Source organism: Meleagris gallopavo, chromosome 2, assembly GCF_905368555.1.
Source record: "Meleagris gallopavo chromosome 2, MGAL_WU_HG_1.1, whole genome shotgun sequence".
Lineage (NCBI taxonomy): Eukaryota > Metazoa > Chordata > Aves > Galliformes > Phasianidae > Meleagris > Meleagris gallopavo.
This window is the reverse complement of record NC_139405.1, coordinates 3178312-3197311: the sequence shown is the minus strand read 5'-3', so window position 1 is coordinate 3197311 and position 19000 is coordinate 3178312. Positions and strand designations below refer to the sequence as shown.

Sequence of the window (19000 nt, the reverse complement as noted above, 5' to 3'; positions counted from 1 at the left end):
TGCTTTCTGCTCCCCGTGCCTAACGCTCACGCAAGTGTGGATTTCTCACAGTTGCCTGCGGTCTTCCCAAAGCCGTGCAGAGCTCTGCTGATGGCGCTGGGTACGTCTCAGCACCCCACGGGAGTGGATGTGCAGCAAGGAGACACAGCAAAACAACTTGTTTCTCCTTGTGTGTGACTCCTGATGGGAGCTGGGGTGGGCCGTGCCTTTCTCGGGCTGTTAGAAAGGAACCATATGAAATCCAGTCTGAAATCTTTTTTTTTTTTTCAGTTGAGAAGAAAAAAAAAAGTCTGAAATTTAGTGCGGAAAAAAACAAAACAAAACAAAACAAAAAGAATAAATCACTTCCAGACTGCTTTGACTTGCAAAGCTGCTTATTCCCCGTGCGTTCCCAGGCCCTGGTGGCAGGGATTGAATTCCCCCTTCGCTGCCTCCTGTGCTCCAGAGCAGCTCCTGACATCTTGAAGTGATCAGCAGCTACGGAAGGGCGCGTGTCGCTGGAGGCCCGGGTTAAAGGGGAGAAGCAAAACGCACTGAAGCTGCTGCAGGAAGGCTCGGCATCTCCTGCCGTGCCTAAGGGTGCCTGCTTCTGTGCAGCTCCGGCACCCACCATCACCCACGGGCCCAGAAGCAGGCATTTTGCCCTCTCTTTGCTCTCTGGAATCACAGCACAAGCTGGTCATTCGGGGTCAGCCTTTGTCACACGGGTGCGTTTTCATCTGGCTTCATTCCCCGTTGCTGCTGGCTTTGCAATTTTTTGAAAACAAAGTGCTTGAAGGGGCTCTGGCCTTTATGGGCTGCGGAGTGGAAAAAGCTTTTTGCATCAGGATGGCAGCATGTAGTTGATCCCGCTGGCATGGGGCAATGAAGCAGGTTGCCCAAGGAGGCTGTGGATGCCCCATCCCTGCAGGCATTCAAGGCCAGGCTGGATGTGGCTCTGGGCAGCCTGGTCTGCTGGTTGGTGACCCTGCACACAGCAGGGGGTTGGAACTGGATGAGCATTGTGGTCCTTTTCAACCCAGGCCGTTCTATGAATTTTAAGATGGGGAAGAAAAAACACAACCACAATGTGGATAGAGCAAGAGGATTTGAGTAGCTATTTATAATCCCTTAATTTGGGTCATTTTGCTATGGTGGCTGAGTTTCTGCTCAGAGCCGGTGTACGTGAGTCTCCAATTCAACAGGGTTTGTCACAGTTCTTTTGGGCACAGCACAAGGTGAAGAAGAGGCTGGTGCATAGAGGGGCAGGAAGGCATACGGAGAGGAGAAACCAAAGGAACTCTCACCCCCAGGTGGCAACAGGAAAGCTCTGGAAGCAGCCAGATACTCACACTTCCAGTGCCCGATGTCATGGGTGGCAGCCAGCCCCGGGCTGGGGGTTGGAGTTAGGTATTCATGAAGGTGATGCAACCCCAGCCATTCTGTGATTCTATGATTTTATGCTTGGCACAGAGTCTGACCACTTTGTCTGCCCTCGGGTTGGTGACACACAGCTTCCACATCGCCCAGTCTACCACCACTCTCAGTCTTCCACAGCACCGCTCTTCAGCGTTCAGCACAGCAAACATAGCAAGTTCTCTCCTTCCCAAGGGAAGCCTGGCTATCAGGTCCTGACATCCCCGTCCAACTCCACACATAGAGAAATTCATGCATCACTTGTTCCTGAGAGCTTGATGGTTTCATTTTCTCCCTTGTCTCTTCAATGGGAAACTCAACACTGAGTTGCAAACGGGCTGTATATTGCAGTCCCAAAGTACATGATTGGCCGGAGCCATAAGATATTGCCTGCTCCCACTGCCCAGTGGCCAGGCATCATCCAAGATTTGGCAGGAAATATCTTCCAGCCTCCCCCCAAAAAATGATGTCAAGAGGACTGAAATGAGATGATAATCTGTGGGGGACAGACCTTAAGAGAGGGAAACAAAGGCTGTCTGTCTTGTCTGCCCAAGCAGACAACCAGCATCTCGAACCAGCCCAACCAGTTGTGCTTTCAGCTCTTCATGGCTCAGCACAGAGCACACTGCAGGGAGCACCCACCTCTCCCAGACTGAAGGATGCAGAGTGAGTGCTGGTAGCACGGCACAGGTACGGTGCTTCCTGACTCACACTTTAATGGCTTTCCAGCACAAAGGTTGTCCTACCCACCCACCCTCCAGACCTTGACGCTGAGGAATGGCCGGTGCCCTTGGAGCCCTGAGTATGCACACACATGCGTGCCGAGTCCTGTTTGGGAACACAAAGATCTCTATCATCACAGATGTCTCCTGCCTTCACAAGAAGTTCTAATCCCCTTCTGATAGCATCAGCAGCTCTGCAGTATTCTCAGCTTTGTCTCAGCAGCATCTCAGTGAGCGCTCTTGGTGCTGCCGGAGCTGCAGTGCCAGACTGGAGCCCAAAGCTGACCCCTCACGTTATTTTCAGTTTTGCTTCAGAGCAGTGACATTGTTTCTTCACAAGACTTTCTGACTTTGGAGTCAGTGCAATAGGCACGAAATATTGTGTTTAGCAGAACTGGCGCTGCAATCAGGCTGTGGGATCGTATCCGCTCCGATTTTTTCCCCTTTGCAATTTCTGTATTCCCATTTTCATTTCCATTTTGTTAAATCTCTTTATTTCTGCTTTCTGTTTGTATGTGTTTTTCTTCCCGTTGTAGAGTCTCCTGTTCTTGTAAATAGCAGACTCCTCCAGGAACGTGTTGTTAGCCCCAGGCAGATAGATGGCTTTCCTTTGTTAAATGTTACATCCTGGCCACAGGATACAACTCTCAAATGATTTGCAGAGAAAAGTGAGCCCTTTGTGGTGCTACCAAAATACCTTTCTTCTTGTGCTGCATTTTTGGACACACTGTACATGCTACATCTCTCACTTGGCCCGTTCTGTCCCCTGGCTCAGCTGATTCCTCCTCGGCCAATTTCTCCTGTTCTGCAGATTATTTCACAAAAGCAGAGAGCCATCTCCCAAGGGTTGGACACTGGCTAAAACTACCTTACTTCTGAGCTCTGCACATTCTTTCTTGTCCACAAAATCACTGCTTGCATTGCACCATCTCGTACTCCCATTTGTCTTCATACAAATGCCCCTGGCTCTGCAGATCCAGGGCATTATTTCTTCTAGCTGCCTTTCTACCAGAAACTGCAATACATTTTGCAAGCACTCTGCAGCTTGGTGAATTCTTACTTCTCCTAATTCTGGCTTTCCCCAGCAGGCTGCTTCTTATTTCTGAGAAAATGATAATGCCTTTATTCATGACTTGAAGCAAGCATTCCCCAGACCACACGCTAGAGACTCAATTTCAAACATGTTTTCAAGGTTTCCACTGCTTCTCCTTCTTTTGAAGAAAAAGAAAGAAAAAGTGCTTTCTGATCCACTACCTTGACAGGAATGGAGAAAGTCTGCCTTTGCAGCAGTGGTGATATGGTGAGAGCTAGTAATTGTGATCTGCAGCCAGCAACACCCTGTTGTTTAGGTGAGCAATTATTAGGGTGAGAGGTGAAGAGAGGAACCACAGTGCAATGTCCAAATGGCTGAAAATACCACGGGAGGAGCTGGCTCCCTGCAGACACATCCACACGGTGCAGACAGCCATGTGTGTGCTACAGCACCCACAAGATGGGCAGATGAACAGCACGGTGCTGTGCTCATCAGTGAAGCTTGTCGTTACAGGAATAAAAATAATCTCATTGTCCTGCCAGATTTTGGCAGCTGAGCACATCCCAAAGCAGTATGTCTGCACGTTCTGCTGTGACACCACAACCAACGGAGGACAGCAGACACTTAGGAGCCAAGCAGATGGTTACACATGGATGACACTCGATTCTAGAATGAAGCACATCAGTGCATCACTCCTTTGTCAGGATCTGTCCGGTCTTCCCAGAACAGCCATTCTGATCGCCCGACACCTAGTGCTGGTAGTCTGAAATGCAGCTGTGAGGGTTGCAGCGCTCTCAGCCCTTGTATTGCAAGCCTGTGATGCTCCTTAGACAGACCAACCTCAGTGGGTTAGAAACTTATGAGTTTCACCTGAGCAAGCTTTAGCAAGCTGAAGCAAAAAGATGCTCAACAGTCAGTGCAGAAGTTAACATAGTAAACCAAAACCAGAGGGGCTTGGGAGGGCAGTCCCTTGGCTGTTCTCCCAGGCCAAGGGAAATGGAAGAGCTGTGAAATGCATACTTACTGGGGAAAGGACTAAAAGCCCTATTGAGGGCAGAGAGGAAAACAGAAAAGCACTTAAAATAGTGTATATTGTGAGAAGAAAAAGCTAACTTGGGCAGCAAAAAGCATGTTGGCTACAGGGATATTCATCCCTGGGGCTGGGACACAAAATGGGCTTCAACCCGTGTGTAAATGCTGGGTGCTCACAGACCATGACACCATCCTTCCCAGCCAGGAACCAGATAAAATCATGGAGCATCTTGAGTTGGAAGGGACCCACAAGGATTAAGTCAAAATCTTGGCTCCACATAAGATGAAAGATGGGTTTGTTACCCAGTATGCAGCAAGCCAATCTCACACACAGGCACAAGACATTGATTTATCACAAACCTGCACAAGTTTGGGTGCTAGGAGGTCTCCCACAAAGCTAGCACCCACAGGGATTTTCCCTGATGCTTTTTATACGTTTTCTTATCACCTGACCACTATTCCAATACAGGCTCCAGCTCTATGACTGGTTACCCAATCTGTGTATTGGTCCATGATGTCTTTGCTGAATCTGAGGGGTACCCATACCAAGACTTGTACAAAGATTAATTCCCACTTGACTCACAACAATTCCCCCCTTTGAGACATACCTAACAGTGCAGTTTAGATTAGTCTCATTTTCTCTGAGGTTCTGTTCACTGACTTCCAGCAACACTTGGATATACACTGCAAGAAACATATAAACAGAGGCTAAATTTACCAACAGTACTGTTAAAAATATGTGAAATATAGAATGAGTAAAATCAAAGTTACAAAAGCAAAGATTAATATTCCCAGAGTACAACCTAGTCCTAAATAAGCACCCAATCTATTCCAGGTGCAGTTCATGCATTTCTCTTGATTTTTAACTTTAGGGAATTGACTTCTTCACCTTTCCACTTGGAGCTGTTTTTGTCCTGGTGTAATGAACCCAGCACTCAATCCCCTTTACTTTTACTGCAGTATTTGTTGTTAGGAGTATCAGATAAGGTTCATTTCACTTCTCAGCCAGAGGCTTGGAGATACACTTGGTCCCATGGTTTGAAGGAATGCATGGGGACGTCCAGGAGTTCCTAATTGCACATAACTGAGAAGGGAAGAAAAAGACTCTTGCCAAAGAAAAGACATATTCAGTAAGTATTTGATCACCAGCTACATGCATCTGATCACTTTTTGCTGCCAAATTTATAGTATTATTGTATTCAGTGTAAGATTTCAAAAAGACTATCTCGTTCCATAACACTGTGGGCTATTTGAACTCTCAGCAATGCCAATTCATTTCAAATGTTTTTCTTGACATAACCATTGAAATTGTCTTTTTAATATTTGATTCATTCCTTCTACCTGACCACTTGTCTGGGGTCTCCACAGAGTATGTAAGCATCATTTGCAGGAAAACAGATACTCCTTGCATTATTTTTGCAATAAAATGAGCTCCTCTGCTGTGAGTCCTTCTGAATATCAAACCTTGGAATTATTTCTTAGTGTAAAAAAAAATTTGACTACTTCCCTTGCTCTGTTGGTTTGGCATGGGAATGCCTCAGGCCACCCAAAAGTTGTCAACCAATATCAATAAACATTTAAATCCATTACACCACTGTAATTCAGAAAAGTCAATTTGCCAGTATTCCCTAGGTACAAAACCCCTTTTTACCTCTCCTGGAGGGGCTCTCCTCTAGATTTTAGGATAACTTTAAAGGCAGGTCACATTTAATTGAACAATATTTTGGCAACCAATAACAACGTTGCTTCCTACCAAATGTTTGCACTGCTCCAATACAGTATCCAGTACATACACACTTGCAGACAAGTGCTCTTGCATGCTCTTTCCATTAATTCTTTCACTGTTGGAGAAGTAACTACACACTGTTCATCAGGTGTTATCTGCTATCCTTCAGTAATTTTAGTACAATTTAATAGCTCTCCTAACTTACCTTCTTTTCATATAAACAGGAGTCTTAATATTTTAGATATCTCCTTCCAAGGTTATAATTGCATATCCAGCTTTCTGCTCCCCTTTAACAACAAATCTGATTCCATCAGTGAATAGCTCCCAGCCAGGACTTTCCAGAGGGCCACCATTTAGATCTGTCTGTCTGGAATTGTTCAGCTTCTTGCAAACAATCTCGTCTTCCTCATTTACAGGCAGGAACGATGCAGGATTTAAAACACTTGGCATTTTTTAATGTCATGTCATTTTGCTCAAGCAGTACCATTCTACTGGGGGGCAGACAGTGATGTCCCTTTTGTTCCAAAAGAGCTATGACAACTTGTGGTACATAAATAGCAACTCTCTGCCCTAGTAGTAAAGTAACTGTCAATTTCTTATCTTGCCACTTTTCCAATTCTTTAGTCAGTACATTACCAAACAGTGCAGGGCTGTTCTCGAATCCTTGGGGAAGCACCATCCAACACTGCTGGGTCTTTGTCTCTGTTACTGGGCTTTCCAATGCAAAAGCAAACAATTTCTGGCTTTCCTCATCCAAGGAAATGCAAAAAAAAAGCATCTTTCAGCTTTAGAACTGTTAACATTAGTAAACATTAGAATCAACTCTAGTTGTCAACAAAGTTCAAACTGCAGGATGCACATTGGCAACTACTTAATTAACAGCTCTCAAATCTTGCACTAATTGATAATCATGGCTTTTTAACAGTATTATATACAGACTGGAATTCTTGTCATAGTCTTTACTTTAGGAAATTCTCAATTATAGGTTTTAGCCCAATGCAGACCTGCAGCTTTGTAGGATATTCTTTTTGTCTTACCAGTTTAACTCCTGGCATAAATTCTACTGGCTCAGCAGACTTGGCTCTCCTTGGCTTTTCTGTCACCCACACAAAAGGAACTCCTGCATGAATTTCAGATGGAATTTCAGTTACTCGTTTTTCTTTGCTTTCTTCTCTCAAGTGTTCCTGCAACAAACAGACTTGTGTCTGCCAGGATTACCTTGCAGGACGTGTATCTAATCCTTGTTCTCAGCAAAATTTAGATCCGAGCTCCCAGTTTGTTCAACAAATCCCATCCCATGAGAAGTAAAGGGCATTCTGGCACATACAAAAACTCATTTGTTAAACTTCTAGTTTCACATCTAATCCTGTGGTCCTAATTACTGGCATACAGTACCTAAAGGTCCTTTACAATAATTTATAGTGGGGTAAGCAGTTCTGGTGTCTACTAGATAGCTAACAGCTTCATTCCCCAGCTTTACTGGAACCTGTGGTCAGCTGTGGAACTTAATATGTTCCTCATCAATCAGGATCTTCTACTTTTATCATCAGTGCATTAGCTTCTGGATGCTGATCTGGAAGCATAAAAGTCCTGTTGCTTGGCTTACAGCAATAGCACCACACAAAAAAATTAAACCCTACGTTCTATTATTGTACATGTAGGCTATCATTTATATACATATATCTTTTTCTGTTTAACAGGACAAGAGAAAACGGCCTCAAGTTGCACCAGAGAAGATTTTGGCTGGGTATTAGGAAAAATTCCTGCACTGAAAGGCTTGTGAAGCACTGGAACGGGGAAGTAATAGAGCGTCCACGGAGCTGTTCAAAAGATGTATAAATGTGCTGCTGAGGGATGCGGCTTAATGGCAGATTTGGCAGTGCTAGGAGGGAGCAAGCGGCTCCCCTCACAGCACCCCCCTCAAACCGCCTCCCGCCCGCCGCCATCCCGCCTCCCGTCGGCCCCCGCGCGGCGCGGAGCAGGGCGGGAACCGCGACATGGCCGCGCCCTCATAAAGCGCCGCCGCCGGCGCCCGCGCGTTTGCTCCCCGTGTGCGGCGGTGTCCCGAGCGGAGCGGGCTCCGAGCTGCGCGCCGGCTGTGTGCCCCAGAAATAATGAGGATATCGGGCCCCCATGTCGGACCACTCTGAAGAGAGGGCGACGATGATTGCGGCCGGCGACTTGCAGGAGTTCGTCCCCCGGGGCCGCGAGCACTGCCGCCGCCATCCCGGCGCGCACAACCTGCAGCCGCGGGAGCTGCAGCCAGCGTCCGAGCTCTGCTCGTCCGACGGGGCGGCCGGCCTGGTGGGCTCCCTCCGCGAGGTCACCATCCACGAGCGGCAGCGGGTAGGGCTGGGCCGCAGCGGGGCGGTGGGTGGTGGGGAGGGAATCTGTGAGGCGGGGGAGGATCTGTGGTGGGGGGACCTGTGGTGGCGATGGGGGATCTGTGGTAGGGGGGGCCTGTGGTGGGACACCGTCAGGAGAAACGCGTCATGGGAACCTGTCTGTCACTTCCTGAGCCCACTGACCACATCTCTTGTAGCTTCTCTTTATGAAATCCTCTGTTTTTCTGTTTTTTGTTGTTTGTTTGTTTGTTTTCTCTTTTTTAATTAAGGAAAGCTGGCAGCTGAGGAAAGGTGTCAGTGATTTTGGTGAGGAAGTGGACTATGATGAAGAGCTGTACGTGGCCAGCAACATGGTCATCTGGAGTAAAGGGAGTAAGAGTGAAGCATCAGCTGCCTATAAGGCATTCAGCGTTGACAGCCCTGTGCTGCAGGTACATTCACTGGATGCTCCGTTGTGTTTGCAAATGGTGTCTTGAGGGTAGGAGTATGCTGGGGAATGCAGAAAGATAAGTTTTGATCGTAGCATCAACTTGTTCTTCAGGCATTGTTGTGCTGTGCTTGGTTTTAGGCCTTGTGGTGTGACTTCACTATTCAGCAGGAGAAATCTGACAATGCTGATGGTAAGTTGTATTGCTGAGTTGTAGGGGCTTCTGGAGATCATCAAGTCCAGCCCCATGTTAAAGCAGCTGCCCTGCAGCAGGCCCCACAGGAATGCATCCATTCTTGAATATCTCCAAAGAAGGAGACTCCACCACCTCTCTGGCACTACTGTAATGCCACCTAAGTACTTTGAGCTCAGCCCTTCTGGCGTGAGAGTTTTAGTCATTGAGAACTGTTGTTCTAAGGCTACCACCTGCCCCTTAAATATACATTCTTTTGCATAGGGTATGTCTAAGAAAAGAGATAATCTGACTATTTTTTTTGTTCTGCAGTTTCAGGCAGTAAAGAAATAGTACAAAAATGTGTCTGCATATTGCAGAGCTCGTGTGTAAATGTACATAGCATAGATGGAAAGGATTACATTGCTGCTTTACCCTTCCAGGTAAGTGCTTCACCTTGCTTTCCATCAGTGGGCTTGTTTGGTTGCCTGCCATACTGTGGTGGGCAGGTGTGCGTACAGTGCTGCTGTTGGTGACTGCTGGCATTACTCATTCTGGTGGGTGAACATGCACCAGTGATGAAAGTATGACATTGATTATGGTGTTGGTGCAATTCTGGAAGTAGTAAAAGCCAGATTGTAAGATGTGGGAAAGTATGGGTATGCCAGCTTAGTAGTTTGGGAACATGCTCCCATCATCACATCCCTTCTATTAAGAAAAGGCTTAGGCAGCATGTTTTGCCACAGCATGATATTTAATCATGAGAAATTATCAATACAGTAAATGCTTGATATCTTTGTTATGACCGTATCTCCAATCTTTGAATAGGTTGCAAACATCTGGCCAACAAAATTTGGTTTGTTATTGGAGCGTAGCGGTTCTTCACATGAAGTACCTCCAAGTCCACCCAGGTACGTAGCGAATGGCTTTTGATTGTTTTGCTGTGGACAGTTTACTAATTTCATACAGATGTATGAAAATTGAAGAGGAATAATGAAATAATGTGTGTTCATAACAGGGCCAGCTGAAACTGCAGCTCCTCGAAAGGAGCTGTCTACCAAGTCCTAGCTTCCTCCAACATGAGGTTGTTGTAACTTTGTGAGAGTGTTTGATCCTGGGAACAGGGTATGGCAGGCAGTGTTACTGACCTAATTTCATTGAGGTCTGTCCTGGAAGTTGTTTCCAGGCCGCACTGGTAGTTACGGAGATTCACTGGGAAATTGTCACTGAGAAGTTTTCTCTCCACTGTAACATGCTTTGAATCTCTGGAGTATCCTGCCCCATATTTGTAGACCCTGTGCTTTGTGACTGGATATATAGATGAAAAGCAGGGTAAGGGGTTGGTTGGCATGCTGATAAGTAGTCTGAGTATACACTTCTGCTCTTCCTTGTTGTTTGTGTGCATTCCAGGCATTTGTGATTGTCTGGTCCTCATTAGAGTAGAGATTAAATATAGAGGCCTTGAAAATATTCAAGAAAGATCTGAAAAAAAATATTTCCACGAGCTAGCTGCACTGGATGTTCTATTTTAATTTTGGTACCAGGTTAAACACTAGCTCAGGCAAATAGCCTCTTTAGTGTGTTGGTGTGCTGTGCTCTCATCACCCTCTCCATAGGGATAGTGAAGTGTCTCCTTTCAGTGAAGGAAGGAGTTAGGCAGTGATTTGCTCCATTGTATTTGAACCCTTGGTCATCTCTCAGGTTTTCCAGCCTGCTATCCCGTTTTGCTTCTTGTGGCTGGCCTTGGCTAGTATCTGTGCTGGACCCCTTTGGGATTACTATAGAGTGAAATTGCCCTGGTGCTGCATTTTCCTGTTCTGTTATTTCACAAAACTCACTGTTGACCCTACTCAATCTGGACTTTCATGAAAATTTCCCCTTTTGCCACTGCCACCAACAGATGGTTGGCTCTCTTGCTACTCTGTGATGGGTACGGATTACCTGATGTTCTGGCTGCTGGTGTGGAACCCAAACTCTTCAGCTGAGTCTAGATTATAAGAGCCTTCTTCCCTTCTTGCTCCTTGTAGCTGCCCTGGTGCAAACTGTTCGTTTGGGCCAGCCAGAGGTTGTCATGTGGCCACCAGGTGGGGTTATTCTCAAGTGCTATGTGAAAAATAGCACTTTGATAGACCAGCACTTTGTCTGACTCTACTCAGTTAATCGAAAGAGCTTCTGTTAATGGAATATGTCTCTACTGTTAGGTTTCAGGCTCAAATTTGTTAAGGTCTAAGGAGTGTTTTGGGATTGCAGCATGTGCACCAACTGCAAGAGAGGGCAGTTAGGCTTATTAGCATTTGGTTTTTGAACATGCTTTGTTTGGTTTCTTTTTAGAGAACCTTTGCCTACTATGTTCAGCATGCTGCATCCCTTAGATGAGATAACACCTCTTGTCTGTAAGTCTGGAGGTAGGTTTAGGCCTTGACATCAAATGCTTAATGTATCACTCAAGCATTTTCTGTATTAAAAATGTGCAATAATGGCTCTTTTAAGAAGTCAGAAGTGACTTGTTTTAGCTGCTTTATGAAAAGGGAAACTGGTCAGGATAAAAGTCCAGATTGCAGAGCAAAGAGGGTATGAAAAATGACTAATCCTTCATCTGATAGCAATAATGTAGAAATGATATTTTCACCTTAACTTAGGTTAACTACTTCTTTAGCAGGTGTGTTTGGCTCTGCTAGAGTGCAGTATGTTGCTGATTACACCTTGAGGATTGTGTTTGTCAATGCTGAGCCTTCCATTGTGATGACCTACGATACTGTACAGAGTTTGCATACTGTCTGGGCTCTTCGTAAAGTAAAGCCAGAGGTACACATTTATTACTGACTGTGTCATTATACATTTTTTTGTATGTATTTAGGTGCCGTTCTTGGACATGTCTGTTAGAAATACCTGATTATTTGTGACTTAGTCCATTAATAGGGTGATTATTAGAGGGGAAAAAAGAGTCATACTTTTGTATATACAACAGTTGTGGAGATCCGTCAGTAAACGATGGCCATGTAACATAGTGCTTATGATGTTCCTTGCATTGTACCAGGAAGTTTGTACTCTGCTTAAACTGCTTTCCTCCATGAAAAAAGTGACAACTTTCTGCCCTGAGAATCACAGGAGTAGTGTCAGTGACTGGGAGGGAGACCACTGTTGGAAGGAATAATTGCTTAGACTGATGTATCTTTATACCTTACTGATGTAGGTGCATACTCCTAACATCTAACTGATGAAACAAGCAGTTTGAGCTTCTTAGCTGGTACTGCCCATGTGTGACTAGTATGTAGAGATGTCTTTTCTTTCTCAGGAGCAGAACATGGTGCTGAAGTTCTCAGAGCAGCTGGGTACCCCTCAGAATGTGGCTGCTAGCAACTCTTTGACTGCTCAACTCAGGAGCCTTTCAAAAGGAGACTCGCCTATGGCCTCACCCTTCCAAAACTACTCATCTATTCACAGCCAGAGTAGATCAGTGTCATCACCCAGCATGCAGTCCCGCTCACCGTCCATCTCCAACATGGCTGCTTTAAGGTAAATGCTGATCATAATGTGTAGATCTGATACCAAACAAATACAGGCTATAAAGTAGGCAATAGATGTGGTATAGATGTCTTTCTCTGCTCTTACAGATCTGTCCACCTGAGCTGTACTATGCCTTCTCTTACAGCATCTGAAAGCACTCTTGGAATGCTTTTGTGACACTTGTTTGCTGTTGTCTCTGTAGTATACAGGGAATGATGGGTGAGCAAGAGACAAAGAGGTTCTGTTTTCATACAGGCAGTCTGTAGTGGACTTCAGGACTGTCCTTGGGTCTTTTGAGTCTCAGGAGTGTTTTCAGTTAAAGAAAACCATATTTAGAGAGAACAGGTTGGGACACATTTTTACAGACTGGACCATAGAACTTGAAATGTTAGTTTACTTTTGGAATCTCATCTCTTGGATTTTGACAGAGACAACTGAACATAAACTGGAGAATTGTTTTTTGTATGATGGGATGTATCATGAAGGGAGGCTAATATTGTACTAGCTGCTGTTTCAGGGTGTTTTTCTTTTCTGTTTTTAGTGTATGAACACGCTGGTTTATAATAGGGGTTCTTATCTGGTTATGTATGCTCACTTTTCAGTAATGTTTCATTTCTGCCTGCAGCCGTTCTCATTCACCTGCCCTGGGAGTACATTCATTCTCAGGAGTGCAGAGGTTCAACTCATCTGGCAATGTTCAGTCTCCAAGGAGGCACAGTATTACCCATTCTCCAGAGAGCACTTGCAGTGATTCCTTTCTTGTAACAGAAACAGAACCAATTGTTCCTGAGCTGTGTATAGATCATCTGTGGACAGAAGCTATCACAAAAATGAGGTTAAGTGCATGCTGGAATATGGGAGAAGTGTGGGATTGCCAGTGGGGTGAGGGAAAGAAAGTAAAACGACAGCTTATTTTAGTGTGAGCCTTCTGCAAATGTGATACCTTAAGATAGGTGCATGAACTTGCACTTCCCTTTTTTGCTCTTGAAAAGAGAGCTGGGCATTTGGAATAGTTTTACCTGTTGTGTTACTCATAGCCCTCCAAGGTGGGGAATGCTTTTGTGAGATCTTTCATGCAAAGTAGATTCAAATACCATCCCTGATTTTTTTTTTTTTTTGCATGTCTGCTCATTTTTAATCTCTTTTGTTATTTCTTGCTCTGTTGGCATGAAAATGGGCAAAACACTGCTTAAAACCTAAGACTGAGTTGGAGAGCAAAGCCAGGCAGCATGTACTCTGCACACCAAAAAGTATGAATGTGAAGACTGGAGTGCTAAAAAGTTAATTTCTCTCATAAGGACTGAAACTGAGACTGACACATTCCTAGCAACTTGAGGCGCTACTTATTGAAGTCCAGTGTCCCTATGGTTTGTGGACGTTGTTTTCTTTTTAATTAAAGTTTTTATAATAAACCCAGCACTGCTGCTCTTTGTGTCTTATTTAGAGAGAAGAATTCCCAGGCATCGAAAGTTTTTATTACCACTGACCTTTGTGGGCAGAAGTTCTTGTGCTTCTTGGTGGAATCCCAGCTCCAGCTGCGGTGAGCATTCCTAGTTTGGGGACAGGTTTAAAGAAATAAAAAGGGAGGGGAGGGGGCAGAGCAATCTAAAAATTTGTCTAGATCAAGGCTTTAACATACTTATTCCTTCAGCCAGTGGAATCTGTTGTGATGTGAGGTGTCAGTGCCTCTCATATGACAGTTTTTAATTGGAGCGGTGTAGATGATTTGGATTATTTAAATTGAAGTTGCAAGAATACATTCACTGTACTTTGGGTGGTATTCTTATTTATGCTTGTCTTTACCCTTTAGAATCACATTGGGGATTTCATTTAGACTAGGGGAGTAACAGTAAATGATTAGTGGGGCAAAGCTAGAAAAGGAAGGAACCAGGTATACCACAATAAGACTAACTGCACCATGTAACACAACTTTTATTTTCTGTTTTTGTCTTTCTATAACAGTCGATAGGACAATCATTTTATATTTAGTGTTGTTTTCTCAAATCTCTAGGTGTGTAAAGTTTCAAGAGAGCAATGATAAGTCCCAGCTGATCTTTGGTTCTGTTACCAATATTCAGGCAAAGGATGCAGCTCCAGTGCAGGTATGTAAGTTTTTATGGACTGTTAGCTGCAAAGTATCTTCCTTTGTCACTTTTGTCATCCATTTGTCATCCTTTTACTTAAATACAAGAAGCTGAATGTGCTGTTTGATCCTTGCAGGGTGTTGATACACTGCTGGTTCTGGAAGGTAGTGGAAATCTAGTGCTTTATTCTGGAATTGTTCGGGTAAGTAGCAGGCTTTTGTGTCCCAAAACAAGTGTTTGACTCCAGTTATAAGCTAGGCTGTGCAGAGGGTGCATCATACCTTACAAGGTATCATTTTAAGCTACTGTAGACTGCTTCTCACTTAAGACTTACTTGGGAAGGTGCCTGTGCTCTCCTAATGAGTGTAATTTATGTACAGTGCTGGAAGGGTGGTTCTGAAGAATGACTGGTGCCTTATGGGTACAACTAAATACCTGGAGCTTTTTTTTTTTTTTTTTTGCAACAGTAAAGTGCTAAACTAATACAGTGCTTTCAAACAAACAAAATATCAAGGGAAGTTAGGATTTTGTTCGTTCAAAAGAAATAGTTTTTGAATTGTATACAGATGGAATATGTTCTTTCCATGTATGCAGAGACGTTGAACGTTAGAATCTGTTTGTGTGTTTACCTGTGTGTGTGTATAGTATGTATATTTTTTTAAAAGAAGTTGCTCTGGGAGTGCAGTTTATCCTATGAAACACTGCTGAATTTTTAGTAGAAATAGACCAGTAGCAGTAATGTACAAGACTGACCATATATGGTGGTTTTCCTTAATGTATATTCTCCCAAAGAAAGGCATTAAATTAAGCAGTCTTCAGGCTTTAGTTCAAGTATATATCCACTTCTTCTTAAATTGCTCCTTTAACCTGTTAAAATTAAAACCACTGGTGTATATATAAGCAAGCTTGTGGAAGCACAAGCATGAAAACCAACTGTTTGCTTTCCTATATAATGTTCAAAAAAGGTGGGGAAGGTTTTTATTCCTGGATTGCCTGCTCCATCCCTGACAATGTCCAACCAAATGCCTCGGCCAAGCACTCCTTTGGATAGTGTCAGCACTCCATCCAAGACTTTGAATAAACATCTGGGGCCTCTAGAAGAGGTAAGAAACAAACAAGGCCTCTAGAAACAAAATCCTGCCCTAAAAAGGCTGTAGTTTTAATAGCTTTGGCATTATTGGTCAAGTAACTGGATGCTTTTATCTGTGCTGCAGTCTATTAATCTAAATTGCATACTCTTTATTTATAGAAATTGTGATGGAAATGCTGCTTTATGCTGGTATCTTCTATTTAGGAATGGTCCTTAGTGAAAAATCCTACATGAGAGCTTCCTTGTGAGCATCTTTAGCATGTGAAAATGAAGCTTTCAAGCACTGATACATCTTTTCTTAATTACAAGGTAGCTGAAGGCAGATGCATGGATGGTTTTTGAAGAGGGGCTTCTAGTCCCTTCTCACTGTTTGGTAGTGCAGGATTAAGACCTCTGTGGCTAGAGGACACGATGAATATTTTGCAAGAAAGAGCCTGTTACTTTAAACCTCATGTAGCTATTGTAAAAGACTTGTTATGGCTATGCTTGTCTTATTTCTGTGGTTGATCAAGACCATTCTCTTTCCACCCTAGTTTTCATGCACAGCCTTCTTTCCCACAACCTCCAATGGATGCATTGATACATCAGGTTAAGTGAAAGTACAGTGAGGGCTGAGACGGGTGTGTGATGCAAATCTCATAAACACATGCTGTAAATTGAAAAGGGAGGTTTAAAAAACAGCTTATTTGTTTGACAGTTGAAGTTGGGCATCTTTCCTTCGAATGCTGAATTGATTTTTAACTTTTGAAGTGTCTTTGGGAGCTAAATCTCTTACTTTTCTCTGGTAAAGTCCCTGAATACAGTGTTTAAAGTATGTCTATTATGTCCTGCCTCATTTATGATTTTTATAGAACTTCTGAGACAATTTTGAAATGACATTAGCAGCTTTCAAAATACTTATTGGTACTCTTTAAAATGGTCATTTTAACTACCCTTTGCTCAGATACTTGCTTTAACAATTCTAAGCAATCATTTTTACCACTTTGCAGAGTATGCTTTTGTCACCAGTTCCAGAGCTAAGGGATTCTTCTAAACTCCATGACTCTACTTACATTGAGGACTGCACTTTTCAGCAGCATGGGACTTTCATTCATGCTCTAAGAGATCCTGTTCACAACAGAGTAACTTTAGTAGGTATTATTATTCTGTAATTTGAGTCATGCCTTTGTTAGCAAAGTAAGGGTCAAGCTTGTTTTTCATAGAATCATAGAATGGCCTGGGTTGAAAAGGAGCTCAAAGATTGTCTAGTTTCAACCCCCTATATAGTAAGACGTTGCCGGCAGCTCCTAGTCAGCAGTAAAGTGTTAAACATGCATTGTGAACTCAACATTTTCCTGTGTTGAATGTCCTAAAAGGCATAGAAGTTTAATGATTCCTTCAAGTGATTCAGGTCAGGATCCATTTGAAGTGTTTTTTGGAGCTAGAATCTGAGGTTGCAGACTCTGAGTGTAGCCAATAACTAAGAGTTTGGAATATGCTCAATACACAAATGAGTTCTGAGTTGATGAAAAAAGACTCCATCTGTCTTGAAAGATGCATTTTGTAGTTCAACTCTTCCTTTTTTTCTCCAGGAACTCAGCAGTAACACGATGGTTCGGATCACAATTCCTGAAATTGCCACTTCAGAGCTAGGTATGATTCACAATCTCTCATGTGAAATATGTTCCATGATTTTTGAGGATTCCTTTTTTTGTTTTTTAAGTAGTTTATACATAGCTTAGACTGTGTAAGCATTTGATATGTTGTATTTCGAGGTTTATTGGCTTACTTTGTGCAGCTGCTACCATTGATTTAGGTGTGCTCTGCTACTTTGAGTGCTTCATCTGATGCACTCTTGAAACTTCTTTGTTCTTTTGGTCTCTTTCTACTTTACTGTTCATGCTTGCTCACGGCTGAGATGTCAGTTCAGACACAACTTCTTTTCATTAATGAGCAAAAAAACTTCCCCTCCTCCCCCTGCTTTGTGTGGTGAATTAGAGAGGCTGTGTTTAACCAAAACTGAAGGAACAAAAGGTTATGTGGTGTGGCTTTTATTGAAAGAGTTTCTGGAGAGTTAAAAGTAGGTCCGAGTACTGTAACAATTTGTAGCATCAATTGGGTGAGTAGCATTGAGAGTAATGGAAAACAGGCCTAACTTTGGGCTTTTTTTTCTCTTTTGCAACAGTGAAAACATGCCTGCAAGGGGTCAAGGCTATCCTGCCCAAGGAGATAGCTGTACAAATGCTTGTCAAGTGGTACAATGCTTATAATGCCCCTGGAGGACCAAGTTATCGCTTGGAATGGAATTTATTTGTAACTTGTCTCATGAATATGATGGGTTATAACACAGAGAAGCTGACCTGGACACGTAATGTAAGCAAGTGTACATGTTTGTTTCCTTAGCTTATGTTAATACTTCTGATAATTCTTCAAGGTTTGAAATGGTTAGAGGGGTGCTGAAGAAAAACAGGTCATCTCTTGTCCTAAATAACAAGATGCCACTGAATTAATTCTGCATTTCTAAATTGCAGGTGTACATTTTAGTCTGGGATGCGTGTATCTATAAGGTGCTTAACACCAGCACGTCAGATGAAAATAAATTAAGAATATTTTACTCCAGCACTAACACTGATGGATTAAAGATTTTACTCAAACAGCCTTAATTAAGTCTATTTTGAGTAAAAGCACAAAACGCAGTTCAGATTCTAAAGAAGGTTTTTCCTGCAGTTTTCAAACTACAGCACTTTGAGTTATGTCTTTCAAATCGAACTAACTTGGAGTTTTCTGTGAGTGAATTTCCTGCTAGCAAGTATACTTGTGGTGCTCACAGGGTGGGAGGAGTAGGGGATGCAAACATAAACATACTGATGAAATAAAAGCAATTAGTTGTACCCACATTACCTGCATTAACTCCTACCCAGTATTTCCTCTATCCTAGCCAATACCAAATGTTAGGCAGTCAGACCTCAAGGTGTGTGCAGCATACACCAGACTAATTAGCTGTGTGTAGAAAACATCTAATTGGAGTACGTATTTTATATGTAAGGAAAACATAAATATGAAAAGCAACATCGTGTAGTGTGTGGTTTGAATGCACATGTTAGGACTGTTGAATTACTAATGCAGTATATTTATTTCTTGCAGCTTAATGTTGGAGGATCACCTTCACCAGTGAGTGCACCAAAGAAGGCTAGGCCATCAGAGACAGGGTCAGATGAAGTAAGAAATGGTTCTCTTTGACAAATAAAAGCTTGGGAGTGTTGATCTATTGTTGGTTTTTTAAAAGACAATCCAGAAGAAACACCTCTGATCTGGGCTCACCAGGGATTGCAAGTCTGTGGGGGAAGGAAAGCTGTTTTGCATTGTGCTGCGTCTGTATCTTGTGACCTTACTTGTCAGGGTCCTGGTTTCAGAGAAGTTAGATTTGGGAATGAATTCAATATGAATTACAAATCAACAACAGGCAGTTTTCTGACAGTGCCAAATGT

At 43.3% G+C, this 19000-nt stretch overlaps 1 protein-coding gene across 8 annotated transcripts in view; it reads left to right on the top strand.

Annotated features, from left to right (window-relative positions):
• Positions 1 to 7869: 7869 nt before the first annotated feature.
• Positions 7870 to 19000, top strand: part of ANAPC1 (anaphase promoting complex subunit 1) — a 34000-nt gene continuing 22869 nt past the window's right edge. For 2 of the 8 annotated variants that reach the window (XM_085218615.1, XM_085218613.1), the window contains exons 1-17: positions 7871 to 8254; positions 8523 to 8684; positions 8822 to 8873; positions 9186 to 9295; positions 9681 to 9763; positions 11184 to 11257; positions 11509 to 11657; positions 12148 to 12368; positions 12985 to 13194; positions 13804 to 13899; positions 14371 to 14461; positions 14580 to 14645; positions 15409 to 15546; positions 16523 to 16663; positions 17105 to 17165; positions 17698 to 17885; positions 18657 to 18731. In XM_085218615.1, coding sequence (XP_085074741.1) covers positions 8042 to 8254; positions 8523 to 8684; positions 8822 to 8873; positions 9186 to 9295; positions 9681 to 9763; positions 11184 to 11257; positions 11509 to 11657; positions 12148 to 12368; positions 12985 to 13194; positions 13804 to 13899; positions 14371 to 14461; positions 14580 to 14645; positions 15409 to 15546; positions 16523 to 16663; positions 17105 to 17165; positions 17698 to 17885; positions 18657 to 18731 — 2130 coding nt within the window. In that variant the 5' untranslated portion in view covers positions 7871 to 8041. Of the gene's footprint in view, positions 8255 to 8522; positions 8685 to 8821; positions 8874 to 9185; positions 9296 to 9680; positions 9764 to 11183; positions 11258 to 11508; positions 11658 to 12147; positions 12369 to 12984; positions 13195 to 13803; positions 13900 to 14370; positions 14462 to 14579; positions 14646 to 15408; positions 15547 to 16522; positions 16664 to 17104; positions 17166 to 17697; positions 17886 to 18656; positions 18732 to 19000 lie in introns of those variants that run through there. The other 6 variants (XM_085218618.1, XM_085218617.1, XM_085218616.1 and 3 more) reach the window with 6 other exon arrangements.